We start from the raw sequence: 25,310 nt of genomic DNA, 5'->3' as shown, positions 1-25,310 counted from the left end.
CTCTAACCCTCTGTTATGTTGTCCCAGCTCCAGCAGGCCCCTCCCACCCCAGAGTCTATAGACCCCAGTACTCTAACCCAGTCCTCTAACCCTCTGTTATGTTGTCCCAGCTCCAGCAGGCCCCTCCCACCCCAGAGTCTATAGACCCCAGTACTCTAACCCAGTCCTCTAACCCTCTGTTATGTTGTCCCAGCCCCAGCAGGCCCCTCCCATCCCAGAGTCTATAGACCCCAGTACTGTAACCCTGTCCTCTAACCCTCTGTTATGTTGTCCCCCCCAGAGTCTATAGACCCCAGTACTCTAACCCTGTCCTCTAACCCTCTGTTATGTTGTCCCAGCCCCAGCAGGCCCCTCTCATCCCAGAGTCTATAGACCCCAGTACTGTAACCCTGTCCTCTAACCCTCTGTTATGTTGTCCCAGGCCCAGCAGGCCACTCCCACCCCAGAGTCTATAGACCCCAGTACTCTAACCCTGTCTTCTAACCCTCTGTTATGTTGTCCCAGCCCCAGCAGGCCCCTCCCACCCCAGAGTCTATAGACCCCAGTACTCTAACCCTGTCTTCTAACCCTCTGTTATGTTGTCCCAGCCCCAGCAGGCCCCTCCCACCCCAGAGTCTATAGACCCCAGTACTGTAACCCTGTCCTCTAACCCTCTGTTATGTTGTCCCAGCCCCAGCAGGCCCCTCCCACCCCAGAGTCTATAGACCCCAGTACTCTAACCCAGTCCTCTAACCCTCTGTTATGTTGTCCCAGCCCCAGCAGGCCCCTCCCACCCCAGAGTCTATAGACCCCAGTACTCTAACCCTGTCCTCTAACCCTCTGTTATGTTGTCCCCCCCCCAGAGCCTATAGACCCCAGTGCTGTAACCCTGTCCTCTAACCCTCTGTTATGTTGTCCAGCCCCAGCAGGCCCCTCCCACCCCAGAGTCTATAGACCCCAGTACTGTAACCCTGTCCTCTAACCCTCTGTTATGTTGTCCCCCCCCACCCCCAGAGCCTATAGACCCCAGTGCTGTAACCCAGTCCTCTAACCCTCTGTTATGTTGTCCCAGCTCCAGCAGGCCCCTCCCACCCCAGAGCCTATAGACCCCAGTACTCTAACCCTGTCCTCTAACCCTCTGTTATGTTGTCCCCCCCCCCAGAGCCTATAGACCCCAGTACTCTAACCCAGTCCTCTAACCCTCTGTTATGTTGTCCCAGCCCCAGCAGGCCCCTCCCACCCCAGAGTCTATAGACCCCAGTGAAGAGATGACAGACACAGAGGACAACGAGGAAGAGGACCTGGGAGTCAGAGAGGACCAACGGAACATTATCCTTCACCTGCTGTCGCAGCTCAAACTGGGCATGGACCTCACACGGGTAAGACCCTAACACCTGACCAGTAACCATCTACTGTATAGACCCCTTTCTGTGTTTACAAAACAACGATGGCGATGCGCACAAGTCGGGTGACAGAACGAGGGGGACTTTTTATAGAACGCCACGTTATGAGTGTATTTCACACAACTTTAGGATTATAATTGGATTTTAAAGGCTCGTAAGGAACGTCCTGCTTCATTAGGTGTTTAATGTGTCGTCAATCGCAAATCAACTGCGTTCTACTTCAACTTCAACCAGTGAAATGTCTCTTCGGCTAGCTTTTGCTACAGCCTAATATCAATGAGCGTTAGCATTCTAGCTAACATCTTGCTGCATCCAAAATAGATATTTTGCAAAGATCACAACCCGAATATAATCTTAGCGACTGTTCAATCAAGAATAGAAACAGAAGTGTAAGCGTTTGAGAACCTAAAAAAAAAACGTTATGTTGTTTTAAATAAAATAGTAATTAAAAGGTAAATCGAGGTTATGTTGAATGGGCTCAGATGGTGATGTCTTTATTACTGCCACCAAGAGTCGAGCATCTTGGCCTGATGTCAAGAGTCGAGCATCTTGGCCTGATGTCAAGAGTCGAGCATCTTGGCCTGATGTCAAGAGTCGAGCATCTTGGCCTGATGTCAAGAGTCGAGCATCTTGGCCTGATGTCAAGAGTCGAGCATCTTGGCCTGATGTCAAGAGTCGAGCATCTTACGTAGAATGTATGCACACATGACTGTAAGTCGCTTTGGATAAAAGCGTCTGCTAAATGGCATATATTATTATTATATATTATCTTGGCCTGATGTCAAGAGTCGAGCATCTTGGCAAGATGTCAAGAGTCGAGCATCTTGGCCTTACGTCAAGAGTCGAGCATCTTGGCCTGATGTCAAGAGTCGAGCATCTTGGCCTGATGTCAAGAGTCGAGCATCTTGGCCTGACGTCATATCAAATCAAATCACATTTTATTAGTCACATGACCCGAATACAACAGGTGTAGTAGACCTTACAGTGAAATGCTGAATACAACAGGTGTAGTAGACCTCACAGTGAAATGCTGAATACAACAGGTGTAGTAGACCTTACAGTGAAATGCTGAATACAACAGGTGTAGTAGACCTCACAGTGAAATGCTGAATACAACAGGTGTAGTAGACCTCACAGTGAAATGCTGAATACAACAGGTGTAGTAGACCTCACAGTGAAATGCTGAATACAACAGGTGTAGTAGACCTTACAGTGAAATGCTGAATACAACAGGTGTAGTAGACCTTACAGTGAAATGCTGAATACAACAGGTGTAGTAGACCTTACAGTGAAATGCTGAATACAACAGGTGTAGTAGACCTTACAGTGAAATGCTGAATACAACAGGTGGAGTAGACCTCACAGTGAAATGCCGAATACAACAGGTGGAGTAGACCTCACAGTGAAATGCTGAATACAACAGGTGTAGTAGACCTTACAGTGAAATGCTGAATACAACAGGTGTAGTAGACCTTACAGTGAAATGCTGAATACAACAGGTGGAGTAGACCTCACAGTGAAATGCTGAATACAACAGGTGGAGTAGACCTCACAGTGAAATGCTGAATACAACAGGTGTAGTATACCTTACAGTGAAATGCTGAATACAACAGGTGTAGTAGACCTCACAGTGAAATGCTGAATACAACAGGTGTAGTAGACCTCACAGTGAAATGCTGAATACAACAGGTGTAGGTAGACCTTACAGTGAAATGCTGAATACAACAGGTGTAGGTAGACCTTACAGTGAAATGCTGAATACAACAGGTGTAGTAGACCTCACAGTGAAATGCTGAATACAACAGGTGTAGTAGACCTCACAGTGAAATGCTGAATACAACAGGTGTAGGTAGACCTTACAGTGAAATGCTGAATACAACAGGTGTAGTAGACCTCACAGTGAAATGCTGAATACAACAGGTGTAGTAGACCTTACAGTGAAATGCTGAATACAACAGGTGTAGTAGACCTCACAGTGAAATGCTGAATACAACAGGTGTAGTAGACCTCACAGTGAAATGCTGAATACAACAGGTGTAGGTAGACCTTACAGTGAAATGCTGAATACAACAGGTGTAGGTAGACCTTACAGTGAAATGCTGAATACAACAGGTGTAGTAGACCTCACAGTGAAATGCTGAATACAACAGGTGTAGTAGACCTCACAGTGAAATGCTGAATACAACAGGTGTAGGTAGACCTTACAGTGAAATGCTGAATACAACAGGTGTAGTAGACCTCACAGTGAAATGCTGAATACAACAGGTGTAGTAGACCTCACAGTGAAATGCTGAATACAACAGGTGTAGGTAGACCTTACAGTGAAATGCTGAATACAACAGGTGTAGGTAGACCTTACAGTGAAATGCTGAATACAACAGGTGGAGTATACCTTACAGTGAAATGCTGAATACAACAGGTGTAGAAGACCTCACAGTGAAATGCTGAATACAACAGGTGTAGTAGACCTCACAGTGAAATGCTGAATACAACAGGTGTAGTAGACCTCACAGTGAAATGCTGAATACAACAGGTGGAGTAGACCTTACAGTGAAATGCTGAATACAACAGGTGTAGAAGACTCTAACGTTTCCAAAACTGTAAAGATATTGTCTGTGAGTACAACAGAACTGATGTTGCAGGCGAAAGCCTGAGAAAAATCCAACCCGGAAGTGCCTCATGTTTTGAAAGCGCTGCGTTCCAATGATTCCCTATTTGGCTGTGAATGTACCATCAATGAGCTTACGCTTTCTACGTATTCCCCAAGGTGTCTACAGCATTGTGACGTAGTTTTACGCATTTCTGTTGAAGAATAGCCGTAGGAGGCCACATTGCGTAAGTGGTCACATGGTGGCTCCGAGAGAGATTCTCGCGTAAAATACAGAGGTAGCCATTACTCCAATCGGTCCTCCTGAAAAACGAATTGTCCCGACGGATATATTATCGAATAGATATTAGAAAAACACATTGAGGATGTATTCTAAACAACGTTTGCCATGTTTCTGTCGATATTATGGAGCTAATTTGGAATATATTTCGGCATTGTGGTGACCGCAATTTCCGGGGCGATTTCTCAGCCAAACGTGGATTAAAAAAACGGAGCTGTTTTGCTTACAAAAATAATATTTTGGGAAAAAAATGAACTTTGGCTGTCTACCTGGGAGTCTCGTGAGTGAAAACATCCGAAGTTCATCAAAGGTAAACGATTTCATTTGATTTGCTTTTCTGATATCCGTGACAAGGTTGCCTGCTGCTAGCAAGGCATAATGCTATGCTAGGCTATGATAAACTTACACAAATGCTTGTCTAGCGTTGGCTGTGAAGCATATTTACAACATCTGAGATGACTGGGTGATTAACAAAAGGCTAAGCTGTGTTCCAATATATTTCACTTGGGTCTATATCACCGGTGGAAGTTAAATCAAACACCATCTACTGTAATCTAACTGGACATGAACCCTTGTTGGGTACATCTCAGGACACGGGTAAGAACCACACTTGGGTCACACTGTTCATCAGCCGTTTATCAATTGTAGTCGTTGCTTTGGTAACTGTATAAGTTCACCTGATTCAACACGTCACGTCAAGGACTTGATGTGTACAACTTAGTGGGGAGGAGGTCTAGTCGAGGAGACCAGTGAGCTTTACACACATTCACACTAGTGAACTGGACAACAACTGTAGTTAGTGGCCAGTGTTCTAACAGTGAACCGACAACAGAACCCCCCCCCCTAAGATAGTGAAACAGAACACAGCTCTCTGCTCTCTTCACACAGTCACAGATGGCACAGAGCACCAGGTGCTGACACAGATAAACGTATCTACCTAGCACACTGTACTTGTACACGGAGAGAGGGAGAGAATGTATTCATTATTTAGTTGCTAGTTCATTCCCCAGGCCTCCATCTGTCCAGTCCTTCTCCTGTACTCGACACTCTGACCTCTACTCCTCTCCTCCTCTACTCTCCTTACTTCACCTCTCCTCTCCTCCCCCAACTCTCCTCTCCTCTCCTCCCCCCACCTCTCCTCTCCTACCATCTCCCCTTCTCTCCTCTCCTACCCTTCCTATCCTCGCCAGTACTCGATACTGACCTCTACTCCTCCCCTCTCTTCTTCTACCCCTCCTCACCTCTTCTCTCCTACCCCTCCTCACCTCTTCTCTCCTACCCCTCCTCACCTCTCCTCTCCTGTACTCAACACTCTCCTCTCCTCTCCTCTCCTCTCCTCTCCTCTCCTCTCCTCTCCTCCTCTCCTCCTCTCCTCTCCTCTCCTCTCCTCTCCTCTCCTCTCCTCTCCTCTCCCTCCTCCCCTCCCCTCCCCTCTCCTCTCCTCTCCTCATCCCACCTTGAGCTAATTCAGTCTACAGGACAGGAGAAATACCATGTTATTCCGAAGAATATAAAACAGCATCTCCTTACTTCACCTCTCCTCTCCTCCCCCCAACTCTCCTCTCCTCTCCTCCCCCTCCTCCCCCAACTCTCTCTCCTCTCCTCTCCTCTCCTCTCCTCTCCTCTCCTCCCCCCAACTCTCCTCTCCTCTCCTCTTCTCCCCCCAACTCTCCTCTCCTACCTCTCCTGTACTCGACAATGACCTCTACTCCTCCCCTCTCTTCTTCTACCCCTCCACACCTCTCCTCTCCTACCCCTCCTCACCTCTCCTCTCCTCTCCTCTCCCTCTCCTCCCTCTCCTCTCCTCTCCTCTCCTCTCCTCTCTCTCTCTCCTCTCCTCTCCTCTCCTCTCCTCTCCTCTCCTCTCCTCTCCTCTCCTCCTCCCTCCTCTCCTCCTCTCCTCTCCTCTCCTCTCCTCTCCTCTCCTCTCCTCTCCTCCCCTCTCCCTCTCCTCTCCTCTCCTCTCCTCTCCTCTCCTCATCCCACCTTGAGCTAATTCAGTCTACAGGACAGGAGAAATACCATGTTATTCCGAAGAATATAAAACAGCTTGTGTCTTCAAACTTGTATCTCTGTGATCACATGTGATCATAATTCCACAAATGCTTATGTGAACAACCGCCTGAAGATATAACAGTGAAAAAACTGTTTGTCAGCCTGAAGTTGTAGGTTTCAGTCTCTCTGTTCTGTCATCCTGGTGACAGACTGGCTGACTGAATGAGGAAGTGACTGCCTGTCATGAGTGTCTATAATGGGCAGCCAGGTGAGTGCAGTGACAGCGCCTGACTGAACTCACGATGGTCTGTGACACAGCTGCTCTGCTCATGTGGTTCGATGAACCCCACCGTGTGTGATGTTAGACAGAACCGTAATGGGATTATATAACGTAATGCAGGTTATAATCTGGAGTACTGTGATAAATGTCTAGACCCCTTAGTGATTATAGCTTCATCACCTAGACCCCTTAGTGATTATAGCTTCATCACCTAGACCCCTTAGTGATTATAGCTTCATCACCTAGACCCTATCATCACCTAGACCCCTTAGTGATTATAGCTTCATCACCTAGACCCCTTAGTGATTATAGCTTCATCACCTAGACCCCTTAGTGATTATAGCTTCATCACCTAGACCCCTTAGTGATTATAGCTTCATCACCTAGACCCCTATCATCACCTAGACCCCTTAGTGATTATAGCTTCATCACCTAGACCCCTTAGTGATTATAGCTTCATCACCTAGACCCCTTAGTGATTATAGCTTCATCACCTAGACCTCTATCATCACCTAGACTCCTTAGTCATCACCTAGACCCCTTAGTGATTATAGCTTCATCACCTAGACCCCTATCATCACCTAGACTCCTTAGTGATTATAGCTTCATCACCTAGACCCCTTAGTGATTATAGCTTCATCACCTAGACTCCTTAGTGATTATAGCTTCATCACCTAGACCCCTTAGTGATTATAGCTTCATCACCTAGACCCCTTAGTGATTATAGCTTCATCACCTAGACTCCTTAGTGATTATAGCTTCATCACCTAGACCCCTTAGTGATTATAGCTTCATCACCTAGACTCCTTAGTGATTATAGCTTCATCACCTAGACCCCTTAGTGATTATAGCTTCATCACCTAGACCCCTTAGTGATTATAGCTTCATCACCTAGACTCCTTAGTGATTATAGCTTCATCACCTAGACTCCTTAGTGATTATAGCTTCATCACCTAGACTCCTTAGTGATTATAGCTTCATCACCTAGACCCCTTAGTGATTATAGCTTCATCACCTAGACTCCTTAGTGATTATAGCTTCATCACCTAGACCCCTTAGTGATTATAGCTTCATCACCTAGACCCTTAGTGATTATAGCTTCATCACCTAGACTCCTTAGTGATTATAGCTTCATCACCTAGACCCCTTAGTGATTATAGCTTCATCACCTAGACCCCTATCATCACCTAGACCCCTTAGTGATTATAGCTTCATCACCTAGACCTCTATCATCACCTAGACTCCTTAGTGATTATAGCTTCATCACCTAGACCCCTATCATCACCTAGACCCCTTAGTGATTATAGCTTCATCACCTAGACTCCTTAGTGATTATAGCTTCATCACCTAGACTCCTTAGTGATTATAGCTTCATCACCTAGACTCCTTAGTGATTATAGCTTCATCACCTAGACCTCTATCATCACCTAGACTCCTTAGTGATTATAGCTTCATCACCTAGACTCCTTAGTGATTATAGCTTCATCACCTAGACTCCTTAGTGATTATAGCTTCATCACCTAGACCCCTTAGTGATTATAGCTTCATCACCTAGACCCTTAGTGATTATAGCTTCATCACCTAGACCCCTTAGTGATTATAGCTTCATCACCTAGACCCCTTAGTGATTATAGCTTCATCACCTAGACCCTTAGTGATTATAGCTTCATCACCTAGACCCTTAGTGATTATAGCTTCATCACCTAGACTCCTTAGTGATTATAGCTTCATCACCTAGACTCCTTAGTGATTATAGCTTCATCACCTAGACTCCTTAGTGATTATAGCTTCATCACCTAGACTCCTTAGTGATTATAGCTTCATCACCTAGATTATAGCTTCATCACCTAGACCCCTTAGTGATTATAGCTTCATCACCTAGACCCCTTAGTGATTATAGCATCACCTAGACCCCTTAGTGATTATAGCTTCATCACCTAGACCTCTATCATCACCTAGACTGTGATTATAGCTTCATCACCTAGACCCCATCACCTAGACCCCTTAGTGATTATAGCTTCATCACCTAGACCCCTTAGTGATTATAGCTTCATCACCTAGACCTCTATCATCACCTAGACTCCTTAGTGATTATAGCTTCATCACCTAGACCTCTATCATCACCTAGACTCCTTAGTGATTATAGCTTCATCACCTAGACCCTATCATCACCTAGACCCCTTAGTGATTATAGCTTCATCACCTAGACTCCTTAGTGATTATAGCTTCATCACCTAGACTCCTTAGTGATTATAGCTTCATCACCTAGACCCCTTAGTGATTATAGCTTCATCACCTAGACCCCTTAGTGATTATAGCTTCATCACCTAGACCCCTTAGTGATTATAGCTTCATCACCTAGACCCCTTAGTGATTATAGCTTCATCACCTAGACCCCTTAGTGATTATAGCTTCATCACCTAGACCCTTAGTGATTATAGCTTCATCACCTAGACCCCTTAGTGATTATAGCTTCATCACCTAGACCCCTTAGTGATTATAGCTTCATCACCTAGACCCCTTAGTGATTATAGCTTCATCACCTAGACCCCTTAGTGATTATAGCTTCATCACCTAGACCCTTAGTGATTATAGCTTCATCACCTAGACCCTTAGTGATTATAGCTTCATCACCTAGACCCCTATCACACCCCCCTTAGTGATTATAGCTTCATCACCTAGACTCCCTTAGTGATTATAGCTTCATCACCTAGACCCCTTAGTGATTATAGCTTCATCACCTAGACCCCTTAGTGATTATAGCTTCATCACCTAGACCCCTTAGTGATTATAGCTTCATCACCTAGACCTCTATCATCACCTAGACTCCTTAGTGATTATAGCTTCATCACCTAGACTCCTTAGTGATTATAGCTTCATCACCTAGACCCTTAGTGATTATAGCTTCATCACCTAGACTCCTTAGTGATTATAGCTTCATCACCTAGACCCCTTAGTGATTATAGCTTCATCACCTAGACCCCTTAGTGATTATAGCTTCATCACCTAGACCCCTTAGTGATTACACAGCACCCTGACTAGTTTAATCTCTTTATCACTCCAGCTCCGTCAGTCACTCCGTCAGTCAGTCAGCCCCTCAGTCAGTCAGTCAGTCAGTCAGTCAGTCAGTCAGTCAGTCAGTCCCTCAGTCCCTCAGTCAGTCCCTCAGTCAGTCAGTCAGTCACTTCAGTCCCTCAGTCAGTTAGCCAGTCTCCCTCAGTCAAACATCCCACCACCCATTCAGAGATGTTCTGTCTCTTTCCCTCCTCACATGGGCCTCTCTCTCAGGCTGCAGGCCATGGATTGATCCTGTGATTGTAGGATAGTGAGTTTCAGTATCAGGACTGTTATGTGAATATAAACATGGAGAACAGTTCTGTTGCCTAACTAATGCTACTTTACGTAATCTGATAAGCAGTTAGTTTGGTAACCCCTTGTATTATATTTTGATGGAGATCCTAGATGACACTGGGTCAGATGTTACACTGTTTGGAAATAGATTTGTATAATTGCTGATATAATCCTGACTTAATGGTGAGGACACCTTCGCCTTTGACATTTAGATTTGTACATTTGCGTCATGAAGCAACTTTATCCAGAGAGACTTACAGTCAGTGCCTTCAACTAAGGTTAGGAAGGTAGTTCCCTCCGTACTGATGGAAACTACTGTGGTAACTGGTGTAAACTACTGTGGTAACTGGTGTAAACTACTGTGGTAACTGGTGTAAACTACTGTGGTAACTGGTGTAAACTACTGTGGTAACTGGTGTAAACTACTGTGGTAACTGGTGTAAACTACTGTGGTAACTGGTGTAAACTACTGTGGTAACTGGTGTAAACTAAACTACTGTGGTAACTGGTGTAAACTACTGTGGGAATTGGTGTAAACTACTGTGGTAACTGGTGTAAACTACTGTGGGAATTGGTGTAAACTACTGTGGTAACTGGTGTAAACTACTGTGGTAACTGGTGTAAACTACTGTGGTAACTGGTGTAAACTACTGTGGTAACTGGTGTAAACTACTGTGGTAACTGGTGTAAACTACTGTGGTAACTGGTGTAAACTACTGTGGTAACTGGTGTAAACTACTGTGGTAAACTACTGTGGTAACTGGTGTAAACTACTGTGGTAACTGATGTAAACTAAACTACTGTGGTAACTGGTGTAAACTACTGTGGTAACTGGTGTAAACTACTGTGGTAACTGGTGTAAACTACTGTGGTAACTGGTGTAAACTACTGTGGTAACTGGTGTAAACTACTGTGGTAACTGGTGTAAACTACTGTGGTAACTGGTGTAAACTACTGTGGTAACTGGTGTAAACTACTGTGGTAACTGGTGTAAACTACTGTGGTAACTGGTGTAAACTACTGTGGTAACTGATGTAAACTACTGTGGTAACTGGTGTAAACTACTGTGGTAACTGGTGTAAACTACTGTGGTAACTGGTGTAAACTACTGTGGTAACTGGTGTAAACTACTGTGGTAACTGGTTAAAATACTGTGTTAACTGATAAACTACTTTGATAACTGGTGTGTAAACTACTGTGGTAACTGGTTAAACTACTGTGGTAACTGGTGTAAACTACTGTGGTAACTGGTGTAAACTACTGTGGTAACTGGTGTAAACTACTGTGGTAACTGATGTAAACTACTGTGGTAACTGGTGTAAACTACTGTGGTAACTGATGTAAACTACTGTGGTAACTGGTGTAAACTACTGTGGTAACTGATAAACTACTGTGGTAACTGATGTAAACTACTGTGGTAACTGGTAAACTACTGTGGTAACTGTAAACTACTGTGGTAAACTACTGTGGTAACTGATGTAAACTACTGTGGTAACTGGTGTAAACTACTGTGGTAACTGATGTAAACTACTGTGGTAACTGGTGTAAACTACTGTGGTAACTGGTGTAAACTAACTGATGTAAACTACTGTGGTAACTGATGTAAACTACTGTGGTAACTGGTGTAAACTACTGTGGTAACTGATGTAAACTACTGTGGTAACTGGTGTAAACTACTGTGGTAACTGGTGTAAACTACTGTGGTAACTGGTGTAAACTACTGTGGTAACTGGTGTAAACTACTGTGGTAACTGATGTAAACTACTGTGGTAACTGGTGTAAACTACTGTGGTAACTGATGTAAACTACTGTGGTAACTGATGTAAACTACTGTGGTAACTGATGTAAACTACTGTGGTAACTGGTGTAAACTACTGTGGTAACTGGTGTAAACTACTGTGGTAACTGATGTAAACTACTGTGGTAACTGATATAAACTACTGTGGTAACTGATGTAAACTACTGTGGTAACTGATGTAAACTACTGTGGTAACTGGTGTAAACTACTGTGGTAACTGATGTAAAACTGGTGTAAACTACTGTGTAACTGACTACTGTGGTAACTGATGTAAACTACTGTGGTAACTGATGTAAATTACTGTGGTAACTGGTGTAAACTACTGTAGTAACTGGTGTAAACTACTATGTTAACTGATATAAACTACTGTGGAAACTGATATAAACTACTGTGGTAACTGGTGTAAACTAAACTACTGTTGTAACTGTTGTAAACTAAACTACTGTGGTAACTGATGTAAACTACTGTGGTAACTATTATAAACTACTGTGGTAACTGATGTAAACTTAACTACTGTGGTAACTGATGTAAACTACTGTGGTAACTGGTGTAAACTACTGTGGTAACTGGTGTAAACTACTGTGGTAACTGGTGTAAACTACTGTGGTAACTGAAAACTGTGGGAACTGTAAACTACTGTGGTAACTGATGTAAACTACTGTGGTTAACTGGTGTGTAAACTACTGTGGTAACTGAAACTACTGTGGAACTGGTAAACTACTGTGTAAACTAAACTCTGTAGAGATGGAAACTAGGTGTAACTGGTTAAACTACTGTGGTAACTGGCTGTAAACTACTGTGGTTCCTGAGTGTAAACTACTGTGTTAACTGGTGTAAACTACTGTGGTAACTGGTGTAAGACTGACTGTGTTAACTGGTGTGTAAACTAGTGGGGTAACTGGCTACTGTGTCCCAACTGGTGTAAACTACTGTGGTAACTGGTGTAAACTACTGTGTTAACTGTGTTAACTGGTGTGTAAACTACTGTGGTAACTGGTGTAAACTACTGTGTTAACTGGTGTGTAAACTACTGTGTTAACTGGTGTGTAAACTACTGTGTTAACTGGTGTAATAACAGCTGTTCTCAGTAGAGATGGATCCAGGTGTTTTATCTCTTTCTGGCTGTCTGTAATGTTCCAGACCACAGAGGCTGTTGATGAGGATAATGATGTTTGGCAGAGACTGATGTTTCTGATAGTGGGGTCTGGGCTGTGTCCCAATTGTCTACCCTTTAGGGCTCTCTGGTAAAAAAAAGAAGTGTACTATGGGAAAATAGGTTGATGTGGACCAGCATGTACATCCCTGATAGGCCTGATGTGGATCCACAGGGGACCAGCATGTACATCCCTGATAGGCCTGATGTGGATCCACAGGGGACCAGCATGTACATCCCTGATAGGCCTGATGTGGATCCACAGGGGACCAGCATGTACATCCCTGATAGGCCTGATGTGGATCCACAGGGGACCAGCATGTACATCCCTGATAGGCCTGATGTGGATCCACAGGGGACCAGCATGTACATCCCTGATAGGCCTGATGTGGATCCACAGGGGACCAGCATGTACATCCCTGATAGGCCTGATGTGGATCCACAGGGGACCAGCATGTACATCCCTGATAGGCCTGATGTGGATCCACAGGGGACCAGCATGTACATCCCTGATAGGCCTGATGTGGATCCACAGGGGACCAGCATGTACATCCCTGATAGGCCTGATGTGGATCCACAGGGGACCAGCATGTACATCCCTGATAGGCCTGATGTGGATCCACAGGGGACCAGCATGTACATCCCTGATAGGCCTGATGTGGATCCACAGGGGACCAGCATGTACATCCCTGATAGGCCTGATGTGGATCCACAGGGGACCAGCATGTACATCCCTGATAGGCCTGATGTGGATCCACAGGGGACCAGCATGTACATCCCTGATAGGCCTGATGTGGATCCACAGGGGACCAGCATGTACATCCCTGATAGGCCTGATGTGGATCCACAGGGGACCAGCATGTACATCCCTGATAGGCCTGATGTGGATCCACAGAGGACCAGCATGTACATCCCTGATAGGCCTGATGTGGATCCACAGGGGACCAGCATGTACATCCCTGATAGGCCTGATGTGGATCCACAGGGGACCAGCATGTACATCCCTGATAGGCCTGATGTGGATCCACAGGGGACCAGCATGTACATCCCTGATAGGCCTGATGTGGATCCACAGGGGACCAGCATGTACATCCCTGATAGGCCTGATGTGGATCCACAGGGGACCAGCATGTACATCCCTGATAGGCCTGATGTGGATCCACAGGGAACCAGCATGTACATCCCTGATAGGCCTGATGTGGATCCACAGGGGACCAGCATGTACATCCCTGATAGGCCTGATGTGGATCCACAGGGGACCAGCATGTACATCCCTGATAGGCCTGATGTGGAAGGGGGAGGGACCATTACAGAGACCTGATGTGGAAGGGGGAGGGACCATTACAGAGACCTGATGTGGAAGGGGGAGGGACCATTACAGAGTCCTGATGTGGAAGGGGAGGGACCATTACAGAGACCTGATGTGGAAGGGGAGGGACCATTACAGAGACCTGATGTGGAAGGGGAGGGACCATTACAGAGACCTGATGTGGAAGGGGAGGGACCATTACAGAGTCCTGATGTGGAAGGGGGAGGGACCATTACAGAGACCTGATGTGGAAGGGGAGGGACCATTACAGAGTCCTGATGTGGAAGGGGAGGGACCATTACAGAGACCTGATGTGGACAGGGGACCAGCATGAGACCTGATGTGGAAGGGGAGGGACATCAGAGGCCTGATGTGGAAGGGGAGGGACCATTACAGAGTCCTGATGTGGAAGGGGAGGGACCATTACAGAGACCTGATGTGGAAGGGGAGGGACCATTACAGAGTCCTGATGTGGAAGGGGAGGGACCATTACAGAGACCTGATGTGGAAGGGGAGGGACCATTACAGAGACCTGATGTGGAAGGGGGGAGGGACCATTACAGAGTCCTGATGTGGAAGGGGAGGGACCATTACAGAGACCTGATGTGGAAGGGGAGGGACCATTACAGAGACCTGATGTGGAAGGGGAGGGACCATTACAGAGACCTGATGTGGATCCACAGGGGACCAGCATGTACATCCCTAATAGGCCTGATGTGGAAGGGGAGGGAACATTACAGAGTCCTGATGTGGAAGGGGAGGGACCATTACAGAGACCTGATGTGGAAGGGGAGGGACCATTACATCCCTGAGGCCTGATGTGGAAGGGGAGGGACCATTACAGAGACCTGATGTGGAAGGGGAGGGACCATTACAGAGACCTGATGTGGAAGGGGAGGGACCATTACAGAGTCCTGATGTGGAAGGGGAGGGACCATTACAGAGACCTGATGTGGAAGGGGAGGGACCATTACAGAGACCTGATGTGGAAGGGGAGGGACCATTACAGAGTCCTGATGTGGAAGGGGAGGGACCATTACAGAGACCTGATGTGGAAGGGGAGGGACCATTACAGAGTCCTGATGTGGAAGGGGAGGGACCATTACAGAGACCTGATGTGGAAGGGGAGGGACCATTACAGAGACCTGATGTGGAAGGGGAGGGACCATTACAGAGTCCTGATGTGGAAGGGGAGGGACCATTACAGAGACCTGATGTGGAAGGGGAGGGACCATTACAGAGACCTGATGTGGAAGGGGAGGGACCATTACAGAGACCTGATGTGGAAGGGGAGGGACCATTACAGAGACCTGATGTGGATCCACAGGGGACCAGCATGTACATCCCTGATAGGCCTGCTGTGGAAGGGGAGGGACCATTACAGAGTCCTGATGTGGAAGGGGAGGGACCATTACAGAGACCTGATGTGGATCCACAGGGGACCAGCATGTACATCCCTGATAGGCCTGATGTGGAAGGGGAGGGACCATTACAGAGGCCTGATGTGGAAGGGGAGGGACCATTACAGAGACCTGATGTGGAAGGGGAGGGACCATTACAGAGTCCTGATGTGGAAGGGGAGGGACCATTACAGAGACCTGATGTGGAAGGGGAGGGACCATTACAGAGTCCTGATGTGGATCCACAGGGGACCAGCATGTACATCCCTGATAGGCCTGATGTGGAAGGGGGAGGGACCATTACAGAGACCTGATGTGGAAGGGGGAGGGACCATTACAGAGACCTGATGTGGAAGGGGGAGGGACCATTACAGAGACCTGATGTGGAAGGGGGAGGGACCATTACAGAGTCCTGATGTGGAAGGGGGAGGGACCATTACAGAGTCCTGATGTGGATCCACAGGGGACCAGCATGTACGTCATCAGTCAGACATCACAATGTACTGGGTTATTAATACACACCAGACAGCCCTCTACTAGCAGGATGTGTGTGTGTGTGTGTGTGTGTGTGTGTGTGTGTGTGTGTGTGTGTGTGTGTGTGTGTGTGTGTGTGTGTGTGTGTGTGTGTGTGTGTGTGTGTGTGTGTGTGTGTGCAGTGTGTGTACAGTGTGTGTACAGTGTGTGTGCGTGCGTGTGTGTGTGTGTACAGTGTGTGTGTACAGTGTTTGTGTGTGTAGTGTGTGTGTGTACAGTGTGTGTGTGTGTGTACAGTGTGTGTACAGTGTGTGTGTACAGTGTGTGTGTACAGTATGTGTGTGTGTGTGTGTGTACAGTATGTGTGTGTACAGTATGTGTGTGTGTGTTTATACAGTATATGTGTGTGTGTGTGTGTGTGTGTGTGTGTGTGTGTGTGTGTGTGTGTGTGTGTGTGTGTGTGTGTGTGTGTGTGTGTTGTACACAGTATGTGTGTGTGTTTTTGTAAGCTCATTCATTTTAAGTACTGCAAAGAAATCAGACTGAGCCTATTTGATAAGTAAATATCACCACAGACCAGTCTGTGATTAAAATATTTTTTCTCCACAGGAATGGATGGAGAGGGACTCAATTCCATTTATTTTCCATTTCTCTCTCACCTCTATTTCTCTCTCTTCTCTCTCTCCTTTCTCTATTTATCTCTTCTTTCTCTCAATTCAATTCAATTAAATTTGCTTTATTGGCATGACCTGAAAATGTCCATATTGCCAAAGCTTAATTTGGAGAATTACAATATTAACATAATTAATAATAATCATTATTGTCAACGGGACAACAGTAACACCAATAACCAAGGGTCAGACATTGAAGAATAACAATAAGCATAGAGGACATGTGCAGGTTGATTGGTCTGTCAGACAGTAGTACGCTGCCAACCCACAGCTCTCTACGTCGTCCCCCAACAGGACGGGTAGCCTACTCTCATCAGAGAGCTCTCTGAAACCTTGAATAAGGTTTTCAAGTTGTTTTGCTCCGTCTCAGGTTCTGCTGTGGTGCAGTGGTTGCACAGCCTTTCCTCTACAAGGAGACAGGTTCTGCTGTGGTGCAGTAGTTGCACAGCCTTTCCTCTACAGGGAGACAGGTTCTGCTGTGGTGCAGTGGTTGCACAGCCTTTCCTCTACAGGGAGACAGGTTCTGCTGTGGTGCAGTGGTTGCACAGCCTTTCCTCTACAGGGAGCCAGGTTCTGCTGTGGTGCAGTGGTTACACAGCCTTTCCTCTACAGGGAGACAGGTTCTGCTGTGGTGCAGTGGTTACACAGCCTTTCCTCTACAGGGAGCCAGGTTCTGCTGTGGTGCAGTGGTTACACAGCCTTTCCTCTACAGGGAGACAGGTTCTGCTGTGGTGCAGTGGTTACACAGCCTTTCCTCTACAGGGAGCCAGGTTCTGCTGTGGTGCAGTGGTTACACAGCCTTTCCTCTACAGGGAGACAGGTTCTGCTGTGGTGCAGTGGTTACACAGCCTTTCCTCTACAGGGAGACAGGTTCTGCTGTGGTGCAGTGGTTGCACAGCCTTTCCTCTACAGGGAGCCAGGTTTTCCTGTGTCTACCCTTCTCAATGGCAAGGCTGTGCTCACTGAGCCTGTACTTTGTCAAGGTTTTTCTAAGGTTTTAATCAGTAACCATGGTCAAATAGTTATCCACGGTGTACTGTCGATTTAGGGCCAGATAGCACTGCATTTTGCTTTGTGCTTGTGTTTCCCAATAAGCAATAATCTCTCTCTGTCTTTTTCTTTCTCTCTGTCGCTCTCTCTTAATTAAATTTAAATTTAGATTCAATTTAAGGGTTTTATTGTGATGGGAAACATATGTTAACGTTGCCAAAGCAAGTGAAGTAGATAACAAACACAAGTGAAATAAACAATAACATTAAACATTACACTAAACAAATTCCAAAAGAATGAAGACATTTCAAATGTCCTATTATGTCCAAATAGTTAAAGTACAAAAGGGAATATAAATAAACATAAATATGGGTTGTATTTACAATGGTGTTTGTTCTTCACTGGTTGCCCTTTTCTTATGGCAACAGGTCACACATCTTGCTGCTGTGATGGTACACTGTGGTATTTCACCCAGTAGATATGGGAGTTTATCAAAATTGGGTTTGTTTTCGAATTCTTTGTGGATCTGTGTGATCTGAGGGAAATATGTGTCTCTAATATGGTCATACATTGGGCAGGAGGTTAGGAAGTGCAGCTCAGTTTCCACCTCATTTTGTGTCTTCTCTTGACAGCCATGTCTGTCTAAAGCGACCTTTCTCAATAGCAAGGTTATGCTTACTGAGTCTGTACTTAGTCAAAGCTTTTCCTAACGGCCTTTCTCAATAGCAAGGCTATGCTCACTGAGTCTGTACTTAATATATAATAATATAATAATATATGCCATTTAGCAGACGCTTTTATCCAAAGCGACTTACAGTCATGTGTGCATACATTCTACGTATGGGTGGTCTCGGGGATCGAACCCACTACCCTGGCGTTACAAGCGCCATGCTCTACCAACTGAGCTACAGAAGGACCACTTAGTCAAAGCTTTCCTTAAGTTTGGGTCAGTCACAGTGGTCAGGTGTTCTGCCGCTGTGTACTCTCTGTTTAGGGCCAAATAGCATTCTAATTGTCTTTTGTTGTTTTGTGAATTCTTTCCAGTGTGTCAAGTAATTATCTTTTTGTTTTCTCATGATTTGGTTGGGTCTAATTGTGTTGCTGTCCTCTCTCTCTTTCACCTTCCTCTCTCTCTCTCTCTCTCTCTCTCTCTCTCTCTCTCTCTCCTTCCTCTCTCTCTCTCTCTCTCTCTCTCTCTCTCTCTCTCTCCTCTCTCTCCTCTCTCTCTCTCTCTCTCTCTCTCTCTCTCTCTCTCTCTCTCTCTCTCTCTCTCTCTCTCTCTCTCCTTCTCCTCTCTCTCTCTCTCTCTCTCTCTCTCTCTCTCTCTCTCTCTCTCTCTCTCTCTCTCTCCTTCCTTCTCCTTTCTACAGGTGGTACTCCCTACCTTTATCCTGGAGAAGCGTTCCCTCCTAGAGATGTACGCTAACTTCATGGCTCACCCAGACATGTTCCTGACCATCACCACGGGAACCACCCCAGAGGAGCGCATCGTCCGATTCGTGGAATACTACCTGACCGCCTTTCACGAGGGGCGCAAGGGTGCCGTGGCCAAGAAACCCTACAACCCCATCCTGGGAGAGAGTTTCAGGTGTTCCTGGGACGTCCCCCGAGAGAGAGTCCACCCACCGAGGACCATGAGCTCTGTTCCAAACACTAACACGACACCCACTTCAAACCCCGCCCCTAACCCCACCTCTTCCTCTAGAGGCTCTTCCCCTAACCCCGCCTCTTCCTCTAACCCCGCCTCTTCCTCTAACCCCGCCTCTTCCTCTAGAGGCTCTTCCCCTAACTCCGCCTCTTCCTCTAGAGCCTCCCGCCGGACAGGGACGGAGGGCGGGGGTGCTCAGACAGAGGACTGTTACCGGGTAAGGTTCGTGGCGGAGCAGGTGTCACACCACCCACCCGTCACTGGGTTCTACTGCGAGTGTAAAGAGAGGAACATGTGCGTCAACACCCACGTCTGGACCCGAAGCAAGTTCATGGGCATGTCCATCGGAGTGTCTATGGTCGGGGAAGGTGAGCATTACTGCACAGCACTGGATCTAGTTAGGACTAGTTTGTTACTACTGTTACTAGGGGTTACAGTGGACAGCACCTACTGAGAGCCGGCGATACAGTAGTTATGACTAGGGGTTACAGTGGACAGCACCTACTGAGAGCCGGCGATACAGTAGTTATGACTAGGGGTTACAGTGAACAGCACCTACTGAGAGCCGGCTATACAGTAGTTATGACTAGGGGTTACAGTGAATTGCACCTACTGAGAGCCAGCTATACAGTAGTTATTACTAGGGGTTACAGTGAATTGCACCTACTGAGAGCCAGCTATACAGTAGTTATTACTAGGGGTTACAGTGAATTGCACCTACTGAGAGCCAGCTATACAGTAGTTATTACTAGGGGTTACAGTGAATTGCACCTACTGAGAGCCAGCTATACAGTAGTTATTACTAGGGGTTACAGTGAATTGCACCTACTGAGAGCCAGCTATACAGTAGTTATTACTAGGGGTTACAGTGAATTGCACCTACTGAGAGCCAGCTATACAGTAGTTATTACTAGGGGTTACAGTGAATTGCACCTACTGAGAGCCAGCTATACAGTAGTTATTACTAGGGGTTACAGTGAATTGCACCTACTGAGAGCCAGCTATACAGTAGTTATTACTAGGGGTTACAGTGAACAGCACCTACTGAGAGCCAGCTATACAGTAGTTATAACTAGGGGTTACAGTGAACAGCACCTACTGAGAGCCAGCTATACAGTAGTTATAACTAGGGGTTACAGTGAACAGCACCTACTGAGAGCCAGCAATACAGTAGTTATAACTAGGGGTTACAGTGAACAGCACCTACTGAGAGCCAGCAATACAGTAGTTATAACTAGGGGTTACAGTACCTACTGAAAGCCAGCTATACAGTAGTTATAGTGTACAGCACCTAACTGTAGTTCTAGGTAGGTGTTAGTGTTCTGGAACTGTTGACAGACAGCTACTGTAGTTCTAGGTAGGTGTTAGTGTTCTAGAACTGTTGACAGACAGCTACTGTAGTTCTAGGTAGGTGTTAGTGTTCTGGAACTGTTGACAGATACAGCTACTGTAGTTCTAGGTAGGTGTTAGTGTTCTGGAACTGTTGACAGATACAGCTACTGTAGTTCTAGGTAGGTGTTAGTGTTCTGGAACTGTTGACAGATACAGCTACTGTAGTTCTAGGTAGGTGTTAGTGTTCTGGAACTGTTGACAGACACAGCTACTGTAGTTCTAGGTAGGTGTTAGTGTTCTGGAACTGTTGACAGACAGCTACTGTAGTTCTAGGTAGGTGTTAGTGTTCTGGAACTGTTGACAGACACAGCTACTGTAGTTCTAGGTAGGTGTTAGTGTTCTGGAACTGTTGACAGACACAGCTACTGTAGTTCTAGGTAGGTGTTAGTGTTCTGGAACTGTTGACAGACACAGCTACTGTAGTTCTAGGTAGGTGTTAGTGTTCTGGAACTGTTGACAGATACAGCTACTGTAGTTCTAGGTAGGTGTTAGTGTTCTGGAACTGTTGACAGACACACAGCTACTGTAGTTCTAGGTAGGTGTTAGTGTTCTGGAACTGTTGACAGACACAGCTACTGTAGTTCTAGGTAGGTGTTAGTGTTCTGGAACTGTTGACAGATACAGCTACTGTAGTTCTAGGTAGGTGTTAGTGTTCTGGAACTGTTGACAGATACAGCTACTGTAGTTCTAGGTAGGTGTTAGTGTTCTGGAACTGTTGACAGATACAGCTACTGTAGTTCTAGGTAGGTGTTAGTGTTCTGGAACTGTTGACAGATACAGCTACTGTAGTTCTAGGTAGGTGTTAGTGTTCTGGAACTGTTGACAGACTGTAGTTCAGCTAACTGTAGTTCTAGGTAGGTGTTAGTGTTCTGGAACTGTTGACAGATACAGCTACTGTAGTTCTAGGTAGGTGTTAGTGTTCTGGAACTGTTGACAGATACAGCTACTGTAGTTCTAGGTAGGTGTTAGTGTTCTGGAACTGTTGACAGATACAGCTACTGTAGTTCTAGGTAGGTGTTAGTGTTCTGGAACTGTTGACAGATACAGCTACTGTAGTTCTAGGTAGGTGTTAGTGTTCTGGAACTGTTGACAGAGTTCTAGGTAGGTGTTAGTGTTCTACTGTAGTTCTAGGTAGGTGTTAGTGTTCTGGAACTGTTGACAGACACAGCTACTGTAGTTCTAGGTAGGTGTTAGTGTTCTGGAACTGTTGACAGATACAGCTACTGTAGTTCTAGGTAGGTGTTAGTGTTCTGGAACTGTTGACAGATACAGCTACTGTAGTTCTAGGTAGGTGTTAGTGTTCTGGAACTGTTGACAGATACAGCTACTGTAGTTCTAGGTAGGTGTTAGTGTTCTGGAACTGTTGACAGATACAGCTACTGTAGTTCTAGGTAGGTGTTAGTGTTCTGGAACTGTTGACAGATACAGCTACTGTAGTTCTAGGTAGGTGTTAGTGTTCTGGAACTGATACAGCTACTGAGTTCTAGGTAGGTGTTAGTGTTCTGGAGCTACTGTAGTTCTAGGTAGGTGTTAGTGTTCTGGAACTGTTGACAGACACAGCTACTGTAGTTCTAGGTAGGTGTTAGTGTTCTGGAACTGTTGACAGATACAGCTACTGTAGTTCTAGGTAGGTGTTAGTGTTCTGGAACTGTTGACAGATACAGCTACTGTAGTTCTAGGTAGGTGTTAGTGTTCTGGAACTGTTGACAGACACAGCTACTGTAGTTCTAGGTAGGTGTTAGTGTTCTGGAACTGTTGACAGACACAGCTACTGTAGTTCTAGGTAGGTGTTAGTGTTCTGGAACTGTTGACAGATACAGCTACTGTAGTTCTAGGTAGGTGTTAGTGTTCTGGAACTGTTGACAGACACAGCTACTGTAGTTCTAGGTAGGTGTTAGTGTTCTGGAACTGTTGACAGACACAGCTACTGTAGTTCTAGGTAGGTGTTAGTGTTCTGGAACTGTTGACAGATACAGCTACTGTAGTTCTAGGTAGGTGTTAGTGTTCTGGAACTGTTGACAGACAGCTACTGTAGTTCTAGGTAGGTGTTAGTGTTCTGGAACTGCTACAGATGCTACTGTTTCTAGGTAGGTGTTAGTGTTCTGGAACTGTTGACAGATACAGCTACTGTAGTTCTAGGTAGGTGTTAGTGTTCTGGAACTGTTGACAGACACAGCTACTGTAGTTCTAGGTAGGTGTTAGTGTTCTGGAACTGTTGACAGACACAGCTACTGTAGTTCTAGGTAGGTGTTAGTGTTCTGGAACTGTTGACAGATACAGCTACTGTAGTTCTAGGTAGGTGTTAGTGTTCTGGAACTGTTGACAGACACAGCTACTGTAGTTCTAGGTAGGTGTTAGTGTTCTGGAACTGTTGACAGATACAGCTACTGTAGTTCTAGGTAGGTGTTAGTGTTCTGGAACTGTTGACAGATACAGCTACTGTAGTTCTAGGTAGGTGTTAGTGTTCTGGAACTGTTGACAGACACAGCTACTGTAGTTCTAGGTAGGTGTTAGTGTTCTGGAACTGTTGACAGATACAGCTACTGTAGTTCTAGGTAGGTGTTAGTGTTCTGGAACTGTTGACAGAGTTCTAGGTAGGTGTTAGTGTTCAGCTACTGTAGTTCTAGGTAGGTGTTAGTGTTCTGGAACTGTTGACAGATACAGCTACTGTAGTTCTAGGTAGGTGTTAGTGTTCTGGAACTGTTGACAGATACAGCTACTGTAGTTCTAGGTAGGTGTTAGTGTTCTGTTGACAGAACTGTTGACTGGAACTGACAGACACAGCTACTGTAGTTCTAGGTAGGTGTTAGTGTTCTGGAACTGTTGACAGATTACTGTAGTTCTAGGTAGGTGTTAGTGTTCTGGAACTGTTGACAGACACAGCTACTGTAGTTCTAGGTAGGTGTTAGTGTTCTGGAACTGTTGACAGACACAGCTACTGTAGTTCTAGGTAGGTGTTAGTGTTCTGGAACTGTTGACAGATACAGCTACTGTAGTTCTAGGTAGGTGTTAGTGTTCTGGAACTGTTGACAGATACAGCTACTGTAGTTCTAGGTAGGTGTTAGTGTTCTGGAACTGTTGACAGATACAGCTACTGTAGTTCTAGGTAGGTGTTAGTGTTCTGGAACTGTTGACAGACACAGCTACTGTAGTTCTAGGTAGGTGTTAGTGTTCTGGAACTGTTGACAGACACAGCTACTGTAGTTCTAGGTAGGTGTTAGTGTTCTGGAACTGTTGACAGACACAGCTACTGTAGTTCTAGGTAGGTGTTAGTGTTCTGGAACTGTTGACAGATACAGCTACTGTAGTTCTAGGTAGGTGTTAGTGTTCTAGAACTGTTGACAGATACAGCTACTGTAGTTCTAGGTAGGTGTTAGTGTTCTGGAACTGTTGACAGATGCAGCTACTGTAGTTCTAGGTAGGTGTTAGTGTTCTGGAACTGTTGACAGATACAGCTACTGTAGTTCTAGGTAGGTGTTAGTGTTCTGGAACTGTTGACAGACACAGCTACTGTAGTTCTAGGTAGGTGTTAGTGTTCTGGAACTGTTGACAGACACAGCTACTGTAGTTCTAGGTAGGTGTTAGTGTTCTGGAACTGTTGACAGATACAGCTACTGTAGTTCTAGGTAGGTGTTAGTGTTCTGGAACTGTTGACAGATACAGCTACTGTAGTTCTAGGTAGGTGTTAGTGTTCTGGAACTGTTGACAGATACAGCTACTGTAGTTCTAGGTAGGTGTTAGTGTTCTGGAACTGTTGACAGACACAGCTACTGTAGTTCTAGGTAGGTGTTAGTGTTCTGGAACTGTTGACAGATACAGCTACTGTAGTTCTAGGTAGGTGTTAGTGTTCTGGAACTGTTGACAGACACAGCTACTGTAGTTCTAGGTAGGTGTTAGTGTTCTGGAACTGTTGACAGACACAGCTACTGTAGTTCTAGGTAGGTGTTAGTGTTCTGGAACTGTTGACAGATACAGCTACTGTAGTTCTAGGTAGGTGTTAGTGTTCTGGAACTGTTGACAGACACAGCTACTGTAGTTCTAGGTAGGTGTTAGTGTTCTGGAACTGTTGACAGATACAGCTACTGTAGTTCTAGGTAGGTGTTAGTGTTCTGGAACTGTTGACAGATACAGCTACTGTAGTTCTAGGTAGGTGTTAGTGTTCTGGAACTGTTGACAGACACAGCTACTGTAGTTCTAGGTAGGTGTTAGTGTTCTGGAACTGTTGACAGACACAGCTACTGTAGTTCTTAGGTAGGTGTTAGTGTTCTGGAACTGTTGACAGACAGATACAGCTACTGTAGTTCTAGGTAGGTGTTAGTGTTCTGGAACTGTTGACAGATACAGCTACTGTAGTTCTAGGTAGGTGTTAGTGTTCTGGAACTGTTGACAGACACAGCTACTGTAGTTCTAGGTAGGTGTTAGTGTTCTGGAACTGTTGACAGATACAGCTACTGTAGTTCTAGGTAGGTGTTAGTGTTCTGGAACTGTTGACAGATACAGCTACTGTAGTACTAGGTAGGTGTTGTTCTGAACTGTTGACTAGGTAGGTGTTAGTGTTCTGGAACTGTTGACAGATACA

At 45.6% G+C, this 25,310-nt stretch overlaps 1 protein-coding gene and 1 long non-coding RNA gene across 5 annotated transcripts in view; one reads left to right on the top strand and one right to left on the bottom strand.

Annotated features, from left to right (window-relative positions):
* The window catches only part of osbpl10b (oxysterol binding protein-like 10b), a 130,764-nt gene that overhangs the window by 78,481 nt on the left and 26,973 nt on the right, over positions 1-25,310 (top strand). The window contains exons 7-8 of the mRNA XM_052515870.1: positions 1,200-1,358; positions 19,062-19,707. Of these exons, the coding sequence (XP_052371830.1) occupies positions 1,200-1,358; positions 19,062-19,707 (805 nt within the window). The remainder of the gene's footprint in view (positions 1-1,199; positions 1,359-19,061; positions 19,708-25,310) is intronic.
* LOC127928684 (uncharacterized) lies at positions 6,651-7,556 on the bottom strand. 4 transcript variants are annotated; one of them, XR_008131788.1, is made up of 3 exons: positions 7,530-7,556; positions 7,040-7,057; positions 6,651-6,756 (listed from the first exon to the last, which is right to left on the bottom strand). It is a non-coding gene; the product is annotated as an uncharacterized LOC127928684 (long non-coding RNA). The 4 variants fall into 4 exon arrangements; XR_008131787.1 differs by lacking the exon at positions 7,530-7,556 and adding an exon at positions 7,251-7,405; XR_008131789.1 differs by lacking the exon at positions 7,530-7,556 and adding an exon at positions 7,313-7,339.

The sequence above is a fragment of the Oncorhynchus keta genome, unplaced genomic scaffold (genome assembly GCF_023373465.1).
Source record: "Oncorhynchus keta strain PuntledgeMale-10-30-2019 unplaced genomic scaffold, Oket_V2 Un_scaffold_3464_pilon_pilon, whole genome shotgun sequence".
In the NCBI taxonomy this organism is placed as follows: domain Eukaryota; kingdom Metazoa; phylum Chordata; class Actinopteri; order Salmoniformes; family Salmonidae; genus Oncorhynchus; species Oncorhynchus keta.
This window is presented reverse-complemented; position numbering and strand designations above follow the sequence as displayed.